This window comes from Vespa velutina, chromosome 23 (assembly GCF_912470025.1).
Source record: "Vespa velutina chromosome 23, iVesVel2.1, whole genome shotgun sequence".
In the NCBI taxonomy this organism is placed as follows: Eukaryota; Metazoa; Arthropoda; class Insecta; order Hymenoptera; family Vespidae; genus Vespa; species Vespa velutina.
In genome coordinates, this window is record NC_062210.1 from 3,608,044 (window position 1) to 3,620,402 (window position 12,359).

General features: G+C 39.8%; 2 protein-coding genes across 5 annotated transcripts in view; one reads left to right on the plus strand and one right to left on the minus strand.

Annotated features, from left to right (window-relative positions):
- Positions 1–347: 347 nt before the first annotated feature.
- LOC124956837 lies at positions 348–5,785 on the plus strand. Its single transcript, XM_047513145.1, has 10 exons — positions 348–1,136; positions 1,211–1,579; positions 1,653–1,840; positions 1,916–2,204; positions 2,281–2,451; positions 3,501–4,094; positions 4,217–4,585; positions 4,648–4,832; positions 5,106–5,394; positions 5,494–5,785. Exons 1-10 carry the CDS (start codon positions 608–610, stop codon positions 5,670–5,672), a joined length of 3,162 nt encoding a protein of 1,053 aa, XP_047369101.1. The 5' UTR covers positions 348–607; the 3' UTR covers positions 5,673–5,785.
- Positions 5,786–6,427: 642 nt separating this feature from the next.
- The window catches only part of LOC124956738, a 59,975-nt gene continuing 54,043 nt past the window's right edge, over positions 6,428–12,359 (minus strand). For all 4 annotated transcript variants that reach the window (XM_047512926.1, XM_047512925.1, XM_047512924.1 and 1 more), the window contains 2 exons: positions 12,052–12,303; positions 6,428–11,927 (listed from right to left, as the gene is read on the minus strand). In XM_047512926.1, the coding sequence (XP_047368882.1) occupies positions 9,927–11,927; positions 12,052–12,303 (2,253 nt within the window). In that variant the 3' untranslated portion in view covers positions 6,428–9,926. The remainder of the gene's footprint in view (positions 11,928–12,051; positions 12,304–12,359) is intronic.

A 12,359-nucleotide genomic window follows, 5' to 3' on the forward strand; every position in this document is an offset into this window, starting at 1 on the left:
AATTACTAAACTCGCTTAAATATCCTGCTATCTATCTTTTACATATAAATGCGACGACGGTACGTCACTTTACCGAGCTATTACATCCTAACGAATCAAAGAAAAATTCATTTTCGCTATTACTATTTTCTTTATATTCGATGGAAGAAAGAAGATGCTATTTTATTGTATTTTATTAACGGCGATTTCAAACAATAATCAATTTCACCCAGAAAGTTGAGAAATTGCGTCTTGCTTAAAAATAAGAAACAAAAAAAATTATAGATAATACTTGATAGTATTATGGATGTAGCGGAACGAAGATTATTTGACGCATATCCTATCTCTATGAATTCCGAACGATATCAACGCCTCAGTCGTGTTGCAAAGCTTATTACCGTAGTTCATATTTTAGCAGTAAAACGAATCGAATTATTAAAGACAATCATTGCCGCGGTTATATTATATCAACGAAAAATAGACCAGCGCTGTCCGATAACGATTTCGTATAAAAATCTCTTAACGCATTATATATCTTTCGGAAAAAGAAGGGAACGAAGTGTTGATTGGAAATTATTTTCGTGAAGGCTTTTTTTCAAATATTTCCAAAGAAGTTCTTTCTGCGACGATGGGACTCATCGACGACTATTGGCTTTTCACTGGTACGATCTGTCTCCTCTTCCTTTTGACCCTTATAACGACGATATACATCTATATGACGAGAAGATTCGGTTATTGGAAAAGACGCAACGTAGTAGAAATAAAGCCTATTCCATTGTTTGGTAACTTTGTCGATTGCTTTTTCATGAAAAAATGTCCTGGTGAATTCATGAAATATCTTTACGACGAGTCAAGCGGATTACCATACATGGGCTTTTATATCTTCGATAAGCCTTTCTTTTTGATTCGCGATCCCGATCTCGTCAAGCACGTTCTCGTCAAAGACTTTGATTATTTCGCCGACAAGTATTCTAAAACGGATATTAAGGATCGACTCGGTTGGGCGAATCTCTTCATGATAAAAAATCCAGCATGGAAATTTCTTCGATCGAAATTAACACCGTTTTTTACGAGTGGCAAATTGAAGAAGATGTTCGATCTGATGGTTCACATCGGTAACGATCTCGACGCGCATTTAGAATCTCTTTCGTTGAAAGGTGAGATATTCGTTGAGTGACCATATAAAATCCGACTTAATAAATATAATTCTTTCGTTTTATTTCGATCCTAGGCAAAGGGAAAACGATCGATGTTAAGGATATCTGTGCAAAATTCACGACCGATCTAATCGGCATCACGGCTTATGGCTTGAGAGCCAACTCGTTGAACGATCCTAACGCGGATTTCCGAAAGTGTGGTAAAAAAATCTTCGATTTCACTTGGTACCGCGGCTTCGAGATTCTCACGATGTTCCTGATGCCGTCCTTGATTAAATTGGTAAGGCCGAATTTCTTCGGAAAAGAGAATTGCGACTTCCTTCGAAGGGTTTTCTGGGAAAACATCGAGCATAGGATAAATACGGGAACGAAGAAGAACGATCTTATCGATCTTCTTATCGAGTTGAAAACAAATTACGAGGGACAAGAATTTCATGGATTCAGTAAGTCCGAAATACGAATTAATCTGATCCGATCCGATGGGTAATGTCTGATCGATCGTTGTCTCTCTTTTAGAATTCGACGGGGACGATTTGGTGGCCCAAGCGGCCGTATTCTTCACCGGAGGCTTTGAAACTTCGTCGACGACCTTGGCCTTCTCGTTGTACGAGCTCGCCCTGCATCCTGAAATACAAACGAGATTGAGAAAGGAAATTCACGAGGCTCTCGCGAGCAACGACGATCAACGGGTTACCTACGATATGGTAAGATAAGATTAATCCGTCTTTCATATATTATCCAATTGACTTTCTTCAAATATTATTTCGATTCGCTCGAAGGTCGTCTCCTTGCCTTATCTGGATATGGTCGTCTCGGAGACCCTACGAAAGTATCCGGTATTTCCGTTTATCGAACGAATTACTGGCAACGATTACAAAGTACCTGGTCATGATTTAACTTTGGAAAAAGGAACGCCAGTTTACATATCCAGCATGGGACTGCATTACGATCCACAATACTTTCCCGAACCACACGTCTACAATCCCGAAAGATTCAGCGAAGAGAATAAACAAAATATAATACCGTATACGTATCTGCCTTTCGGCGAAGGCCCTCACATGTGTATCGGTAAGCGTAAACATTTGTTCTTATTCTTTTTTCTCCTAAAATTAGTCGCTAATTATTTTTTACTCAATTCCTACAGGACTCCGGCTTGGTCTTTTGGAATCTAAATACGGCCTTGTACAGATATTAAGAAAATATCGAGTTTCGCCATGCGAAAAGACGCTGATACCTATGCGCTTAGATCCCAAAGGATTGACCATTACAGCATTGGGAGGATTGTATCTGAACATAAGTGAACTTGAGAACAATTGATCATTTCCTATATTTCATATTATAAATGTATATGAATGTATATCCGTTGATACATATATTGGGGAAAAAAAAAATATATTGCAAATAAAAAATTTTTATTCCCGAATCCTTGGAATTTGTCCTTCTCGTTGTGCGTTTAGCATTTGTCGAAATAAAAAATGAATTTACAATGATTCGTAGAGAAAATTTTCAATGAGACAATAAGCATTAATACTACTACTTTTTTCCCGAGACAATAAGTATTAATATTACTACTTTTTTCCCCCGACAACGCGAGAAGTAATGTATAATTAGGAAAACTGCAAAGGAAGAACATTGCCATGTAATTTGCTATGTCTTGGAGGAAATATGCGTATGATGGAGCACTTTCAATAACATCCTACTTAACATTTTTTTCTAATCGTTCATTAACAATTATAACTCTGACTGGCAAATTATTTTTATCAAAGAGTAAAAAAAAAAAAGAAGAACGAAGCGAAAAATAAAAGAATCAAGAAACGATCAGAAATTCTTCGCTCGGAGGAATATGTGCGCTTTATTGTAGGAATACGTTCGAGATGACACGCAATTCAGATATCAAATCGAAATAAAATGAATTAACGGATAAACGATTGCTTATTGAATTAATGATACAAACAATTACGTATTTTATTTAAATAAATGTACGTAATATTTATATAATATCTATTAAGATAAAGTGAAATAGAAAATATTTTATATAATCCAAACGGAAAGTGTTCTGTTTGTTACATTATCCATTAACATGCACAAGATGATGATATAAGAAAAGAAGATACGCTATTGGAGGAAAAATTGTTGGGAGGGATACGTATTCATACGTATAATACAACTTCGACGGGAAGAACGACAAGTTCTTGACCTTCCGTTCTTTAGAAAGGTAATTCGCCTGCGTCTTAAAGAGAAATTAAATTTTTCGAAGGAAAGTGTAGATATTAAACTACAGTTTAGTTAGTAATATTATTTCGAATCGAGATAGATATCGATTATTTTAGGCAAATTTTTCGATCGACACAACATTTCTATAATTAAATAGATATATTTCTAACAGAGTTCGGTTCGGTGCAAAGTTCTCAGTGCAAATTAAATACGAGTTTGAAGAAATGGCGATTCTAACGGCGTATTGGGGCCTCGACGGTATTGTACTTTTCTTCTCCCTTTGGATACTCGCTTATCTCTATATGACGAGAAAATTTAAGTATTGGCAGAAACGCGGGATAATGGAAATCCCACCGTTACCATTTATTGGCAATTTTTGGGATTGCTTCACCATGAAAAAATCTTCCGCGGAGTTCGTCCAGGAGCTCTACAAACGATCCCAGGGATTACCCTATATGGGCTTCTACATATTCGACAAACCCTTCATCCTGATACGCGATCCCGAGTTGGTAAAAAATGTTCTCGTCAAAGATTTCAATTATTTCTTTGACAGATATGCCTCCCCGGATGTGAACGATCGTTTGGGCTATGCCAATTTATTTATGATGAAAAATCCCGGCTGGAAAATTCTAAGGGCAAAGCTCACTCCGATCTTTACGTCCGGTAAATTAAAGAAAATGTTCGAGTTGATGATCGAGATTGGCAACGATCTCGATAAATATCTCGATTCCTTAGGATTGGAAGGTAGGACACGTATGCATTCATATATGCATTCATATAAACATATATATATATATATTTTTTTTTTTTTACGAATTAGTTTTCACTTAGAACAAATTGTAATCACAGACCCAATGTTTCTGCAGGTAAAGGAAAAAATATGGAGATGAAGGAGATTTGTGCGAAATTTACCACCGATCTAATCGGCACGACCGCCTTTGGTCTTCGGACTAATTCCCTAAGCAATCCGAATGCCGAGTTTCGTAAATATGGCCAAAAGATATTCGAATATAACTTTAGTCGCGGCTTCGAATTCTTGTCGATATTCTTTATACCGGGCATCGTCAAATCAATAGGCGCCAAATTCTTCGGGAGAGAAGTCAGTAATTTTCTCCGTGACACCTTTTGGAACGTTATCAACGAGCGAATTGCTTCTGGTAATAAGAGAAACGACCTGATAGATCTGCTGATCGAACTTAGAAAGACTTACGGCGACGAGGATCTCGGTGGATTTAGTAAGTAAAATCGAACGAACGATCGATAATAATTTACTGGCCTTATATACCTATTTCCTTAGAATTCGACGGTGACGATTTGGTCGCCCAAACGGCCATTTTCTTCTCGGGTGGCTTCGAGACCTCCTCGACGGTTATGGCCTTTACCGTTTACGAATTGGCCCTTCAACCTGATCTCCAGACGAAACTCAGACAAGAAATCCTGGAGGCTATAGATAAAAATAATGGAAAATTCACTTACGACATGGTAACATCGTAAACTATAATTATAATAACAACTGTGATAATATGTAATTAACGTAACTCGCTGCGAGAGCGTAATATCGATGAAAGAAAAAAAAAAGAAAAGAGAAAAAACTTTCGACACTCGAATTACACAATTTTTTTTTTTTTTCATTTAATCATATCTACCGCAGCAGCATCGCCGCGATTACGTTCAAGAAAAATTTCTGTAAATTTTTTAATTAATGTCGCATGATGATACAACGTTATTTTTTTATTTCCTTGCTCGACATTTTAGGTCATCAGTTTACCGTATTTGGACATGGTCGTCTCGGAAACGCTTCGAATGTATCCACCATTGGGTTTCTTGGATCGCATCGCCAATCAAGATTACAAAGTCCCTAATTCCGATCTGATCATCGAAAAGGGTACTCCTATTATGATATCGATGATCGGAATGCATTACGATCCTCAATATTTCCCTAACCCGGAAAAATTCGATCCTGAAAGATTCAACGAAGTTAACAAGAGGAACAGACAGGGTTACGTTTATTTTCCCTTCGGCGAAGGTCCCCACGTTTGTATAGGTAAGAACTATACTTTTAATTACATTAAAATGATTAGGATTCGATTTCGATATTCATTAACTTATTCTTTTTATCGTTTTTTTTTTTTTTTCGTTTTAGGAACACGCATCGGACTTTTGCAGGCCAAACTAGGCTTGATACATTTACTTAAGGAATACGAATACTCTCCGTGCGAAAGTACTATTATACCGATGCGTTACGATCCGAAAGGCTTAACGACCACACCTTTAGGCGGTATACAATTGAACGTTCGCAAGTACGTTCAAAATGTTGCCTGAACGTTTTTCAACTTTATTAGTTTGTAGACTTATGATATTTATATTATTTCGCTGATACATTTAAAATTCTTATGTCTTTAAAGAGACAAAATAAAGGAACAATTATTAATTTACGTTTTTTCGCCTAATTTCTCTTATTAATATCCAACCTAACGTAAATCTACGAATGATGAGACAAATTTTTCGTTTCGATTAATGGAACAGCTTCTTCTTTTATTGAAATAATACCAATTTAAGATACACACGAGGAAAAGTTGTTTTTAACCCGGCTCGATCCTTTCACGTATCTTTTATCGTTCCCTTCGTCTCATTCGCTCAATTACATTTACAAAAAAGACCGATTTTATGGCCGTAGAGATCAACCATGTATCGCTTGGACAATAATATTACTATAACATTGCTATTATTACGACATATTGGAATCAAATGGATAGATAAGTACCACGCAATCGACATTATCATCGTATATACTTTATTCGCCTCGTTCTCATTATTATTTTCTATGTGTGTGCGTGCGTGCGTGCATGCGTGTGTGTGTGTATGTGTGTGTGTGTGTGCGTGTGTGTGTGTGTGTGTGTGTGTGCGTGTGTACGATGATAATACATCGTTCTTTCGTTTTTTCTTTCTAAATGTCATATCAGTACGTGACTGTAATCCATGACTGATCGTCAAATTTTTTTACGATCAAATTATCAACTGATTTTGATTTAGAACATTTTACTTAGACGAGGAAACGAACATCATTCGTGTCTTTATCTTTACATTTATTGGCACAAGGGCGAAATTCTTTGAACAACTATCGAATTAAATCTATCCACACGGATCGGAATTTATCGCCATAGTTAGTGGACAATAAGTCGACGCATTTTCCGCAATGCGGAAATACTTTTTTTTTTTTTTCATGCTGTTTTTCTTTTTTTCTTTACACGCAGCTTCTCTTACACACACGTTACATCATTAGATTATCATAGTAGTAACTCGCCCGCGAGCTTAAGTTAACAGTATCCCTTTATTTCTTTCTCAATCTCTCCTCAAAGTCTCCTTAACCGTTTGCGTACCACGAACCATTTTCGCGCTCTTCAGATTTTGTGTCGAAAAAAGCCAGGGACATTTGACCGAAACAGACAAATGACGGTCCACCTGAAATTTGTCAAAATGCGTTCAGCCTTTCAGACGCATGCACGTCGCATCGCTATCAGTAATCCAATTTGTATTTTGTTGTTACCTATTCTAAATTAATAGAATATATATATTAATATATTTTTTTTTTTTCATTCATAACTTTTTATTTTATGTATTAAATATATATTTGTTCACTGCATTGAACATGGCAAGTGCTATCGCGCTCTTCGGCTTTTTTCGATATGTAATCGAAGAAGAGCAATCGTGCTCCTTGGCGTTTTTCGATCATATTTTGTTAAAACCCTCTGATACGCAAACGATTAAACTCTCGTACCAGCTAAATATATTTCTATCCGTACGTAGAATTATAATTCATGTATATATATATATATTTTTTTTTTCTTTTTTCTTTTTTTCGTTCATTTGTATACTTATCTTTTTCCTTATATACGACATTGGATCAGTTCGTGCTATTTTTATATGAGATAAACTAAGCAGTTTAATCTGTATTTTATGTATCTCGTTCGTTAATCTATGGATTGGGAAAGACGACAAATGGATAAATTTGTCGTATCGTTCGATAGGACCAACGCATAACAGAGGAGAATCGGATTCGACGGTGCGCTTAATAGGATTTTAATATTTCACGAGACTAAAGTAAATTCTCTTTGGAGATAAGAGAAGCTGTGACAGAGATCGACCGGTTGTATTCCGTAATTGAAATATGAGAAGGACACGTAGTGCGAGTAAATAACGAATTGACAAGTGAGGGCGGTATCGCTAGGATGCGACCCGCTTGGCCCATTTGATATCGATTTCAAAGTTTCAACTTTTTGATCGCTGCTCTCACTTTCCCTTCATCTTCTTCTCTTCCTCTTAGCACGTATCACGCGCATTAACATGCGCGGTCAGGGAATTATATCTGCTATTCGATCGACTCTAATTTATATATACTAACCGATAAAAAAGCATTAATATTAAAGTGGACATTTAAAAATATATTTCAAATTTTTGTTTGATGCTTTAGTTCGATTATCGCGGAAACGCGTTTTTATCGTTCATACATTTCTCGGTTTTTAAGTAAAATCGTAAGACGCTTCGAACATTCGATAGAGACACGTTTTCAACGATCCATTTGGAATTCTATCGAGCGATATTGATTGTCCGGCTAGATTAAAAATCTTCTCTTTTTTTTTCATCAGTTTAGTTAGAAAAATTGGCCCGCATTTATTCGGCCATATGAGAAGAGGGTAAGATTAGTAATTAGGAAAATGACAAATAAATACGTAGGTCAGGCACAGATAGTGTTTGATAATTGATCATATATAGTCTATACATTTACTTTACGCGGCTTTCACTCTCTCTCTCTCTCTCTCTCTCTCTCTCTCTCTCTCTCTCTCACACACACACATACTCTCTCTTTCTCTTAACGCACGGCGTAGCACACTCGTTCCTTCCAATTCTCATTCCACGATTTCGAATCCTTCCGAATTGCCAACATATACCGATATAAAAGGTAGTCCTTTTTTTCTACTCACAATCTTTAGGATAAAAGTTCATACATCTAAAGGAAGTTTGCACATTTATAGTCGTAAGAGACAGACAGACGATCGACGAATCGATATACATACGTAGAACGATATTTGTTTAGTATTTCCAGGAAGTAACGATTTTTGATTCGATGAAGAGGCGTGTCTCAAAATTTAAATGTACCATTAGAGTCAACTCGTAGACATTGCTCGTCGCATTCATTTGATTTCTCAATTATTTTCCTTCGATAAAACTTAACGAGCCTTTTTCCTCGACGCAACGAAAGGAAAAGGTTGAAAGGAACGTTAGGCGCGTTAACGCAAAACGATCGTTGAGATCGTCAAAGTCGAAGGGTAAACTTACCCCCTAAAGAATAAAGCTACGGTCGTTATTAAAAAAAAGAAAAAAAAGAAAAAAAAAAAGAAAAAATTAAAAAACTAAAAAATACCCTAATATAGGTTCAGGCTCTCCCCCTCTCCTCTCCTCTCCTCTCCTCTCCCCCCCCCCCTCTCTCTCTCTCTCTCTCGAAAACAATAACGTAAGACTAGAGTTCAACAATACGTGCGGTTTCTTAATCGCTTACGGACACGCCGATGTAATAATAGTATAAAAATATAAACATTTAAAAAAAGAGGAAAGCAGAAAAAAAGTAATCGAAGATTAAAAAAAAAAGGCGCGTATTTCAACAACGTCGAGGGATCGAGCGGTCGATCGTTCGTCGATCATTTCACCGATCACAAATGAGAAAGACAATTAGGCTGCGTCTTTCTTATTTCCACTAGAGCTATCTCTCATACCTATATCTTTCGTTCGTTTCTGTATCATACACGCAAGAGTCGATCCGTCTACGAATCGACATTTTTTCTCTATCTAACTAGCATATCCTATGTATATATACATATATAAACTTGTTGTGTGTGACGTGTCTTATATGTACACAAATAGCTGCACACATGCGTAAAACGCGCTTAAGCGACACACGTATGCGTACACGATGTGTTGTCCGATGTCGAACGAGACGAATACCTTAAGGGCGTTTATTCTTCTACGCTTACCTCTTTTCCGTATATTCATATATATATATATATAGGTATATACGCGCATCTATTCAACGAACAACATTGACATTTACTCGTTAGGCTGTGCCATGATTCGACAATAAATAACGTAATCTATGTTTATCGAAAAAAGAAAAGAAAAGAAAAGGAAAGGAAAGAAAAGGGAGGAAGAAGAGAGAGAAAGAAAGAAAGAAAGGAAGAAAAACATAATAAAAAGAAGAAAGGGAGAAAAAATGGCGTGACGCGTAGGAGGTCGCGTAGCAAGGGAAAAATGAGATGCTACACCGAAATCCAAGGAATTGGAAAGTCTCGTTAGAAATTTGGTCGATTCCATGGTCAAAGCGCGACTCGCTGGAACTCCGGGAAAAAAATTTGGTAGCGATTTGGCAAATCAAATATCGCGCTCGATCGCGAGCCGAAGAAGAGAGTTTCTTCTCGCGCTAAATTAGCTGTTACAGCAGAACGGCTGTCGCGCCCACCATTCTCGACGCGACGAATTGGAAGATCCATCTCTTTCGGCTCCTCGATCGACGCGAAGGACGTATCACTTGATCTCATCGCGGCTCTGAGATTTCTGTGATTGGGGATGGACCGGGGCCGACGAGGACGGCAACTCGCTCGTCGTTTGTCTCTTTGGCCGGAAACTTGCGGCCAAGGAGGATATCCAACCGGTCTGAGAGTGTTGCGAGCCCTGATCGTGCAACGAACCGCTGTTGCTGTTGCTCCTGGTACTGTCGATGCTCATGCCTGACTTGAAACGCGAAAAGAGACCCGGCGAGGATTTCTTCGAGGCGGCAGGCGATGAGAACGCGTTAATCTTTTTCCTCGCCTTTAACGACTCCTTACAAAGCATCGAGTCCAAACTACCCGTATGCTGAAGGTCCTCCGCTTTTTTTGCCTCCAAGGAGCCCAAAAGAATATTTTCAGTTTGCTTCGTGATCTTCGATATGTCCTCCATACTGGCGGAGCTCCGTCTGATTTCGATTTTTCCCATATCCTCAGCGTCCTCGTATCTGCACGGCGACGAGCTATCCGGATTAACGACTATCTCCGGTTTTTCCCGTTGTTGCTGGCCGATGCCTCTAGAAGGGCGCACCTCGATCTCCTTGAACTCTATGTCGATGTCTATGCCGATGTCGATGCCAATGTCGAGGCCCTTCTGCCCCTTTGAACATTTACCTTCCGGATTCGATAGATTTCTCCGATGTTTCGATTCGATCGACTTATTCTCGCCGGGTAAAACTTCCAACGAGGCCGACGATTTTCTTTCCTTCGCGAAGACCGTCTTCCAACCCTTACTCTTCGAATCCTGCATCTTTCTCACTTTCGGCAACGTCATAGCCCTCTTATCTATAGCCCTCGACAGCTCGACCACCGTCGGAGGGATCTTTCCGGCGTCCTCCTTGCTCGCTACTACTTTCCTGAGATTACATCGCTTGCAAATGGTCGGAGAATCGCGTTGCTGCTGCTGCTGCTGCTGCTGCTGTTGCCGGCGCCTGGCGATAGCGGTGCAAGTATTAGCGCTCATGGAATTGTTTTTATTCAGACTTTTCGCCACGTGTTTTGTGGCTCTTGGACTAGGTGAATCTTTGGAGTCGAAACTTATGCTCAAACGATCCGTAAAGTTCCTCAAACGCGATAGCAACGACTTGTGATTATTCGAGGAGTTGCTCTTGTCGTCGCAAGAGCAACGCAAAGAGACGATCGATTCTCGTCGAATTATCGGAACGTCCTTGCGACCTATCCCGGAAGAGGATTGATGCTTCGAGCCGTTCCTTCTGGTACGTTCCTTTTGGAAGTCACCGATCGCGTTCCCGTTACCCTCGACCACCTGTATCTCCTCGTTGATGACGTTCTCATCGAAGAAAATGGAATCGTCTCGCTCGAGTTCTTCGAGTATTTTACTGCCGTCGATCGATCTCACGCTAACCGGCGAGCTAAGATCACTCCCGAGATTGTTCTCGCCGCGGCTGCGTCTCCTCTCCCTCTCCCTCTCGCGCTCTCGATCGCGCTCGCGCTCGTGTTCCCTCATGGCTCGCGCAAGCTCGTAATTGTGATAATCCAAGGAGGATTTCTCCTTGCTGCCCTTCCGGCTACCGGGATAACTCTTTCTGCCGGAATGCGTGGCAGATCCAACGGTCGTACCCTCCGTCGAGATTTTAAACTTTAACGTCTTCTCACTGATCTCGACTTCGGTTGCCGTCTCGGGATCCGAACTCTCGAGATTCTCCGCTTCCTCGATCGTTAGATCCTCCGTCGTAATGTCGTCCTCCGTCGAGCGCGATCTCGAGTGAATAGTACCGGCGGAACGTTTAGAGCGCATGCTATGAGACGAGGTAGATTTGACGACCGCCGTCGTTGCCGATGTCGACGTCGATGTCGACGTCGAGGCCGCGGCCGTTGAACTAGTCGCGACCTGGGCCAAAGACTGATTCGATTCTCCGATATCTACCACGCTCTTACGATGATGCCGCTCGTCCTTTGCCGCCTCGTTAAGTCTTCGATAATACTCGAGAGCTTCTCTCACTGGTCGCACTATGAGATCCTGCAAAGAGAACTCCGTTTGACATATATATGGATATCTAATGCGTACCTAATTATTTGACGTTAAAGCCGAACGACACGACAAACCGGTGGGTGTCATTAGCGAGGAATATTGATTACGTTACCTCGAGTTCGGGAAACAGCTCGCCGAGGGCTTCGAAGAGAGGAAGAAGAACTAGGCCGATAAAGCTGCACTGCGACGAGGGTTTTGTCACTTTGTCACGATCCATAAACGGAGTTACCGGAAGCCCTTCGAGTTTCTCCGCGTCGCTCTGCTTGAAGAACTCTTGAAGCAACCTGTCCAACCACGGTTCCGCAACTTCCATAGGCCGTGCCTCATTACTGATGTCGGCAACCTTTATCAGGATCATCGATAGCTACCGTAAACAGAAAAAGAATTTTATATAGTTCGCATGCTTGGTCCTAAAAAAGT

Excerpts from the sequence above, each read along its gene's own strand:
- LOC124956837 (XM_047513145.1), top strand. The coding sequence starts at position 608 with ATGGGACTCATCGACGACTATTGGCTTTTCACTGGTACGATCTGTCTC. Across the intron at positions 1,580-1,652 it reads ACAAGAATTTCATGGATTCA|AATTCGACGGGGACGATTTG; the intron begins GTAAGTCCGAAA and ends TCTCTCTTTTAG. Across the intron at positions 5,395-5,493 it reads AGGTCCCCACGTTTGTATAG|GAACACGCATCGGACTTTTG; the intron begins GTAAGAACTATA and ends TTTTCGTTTTAG.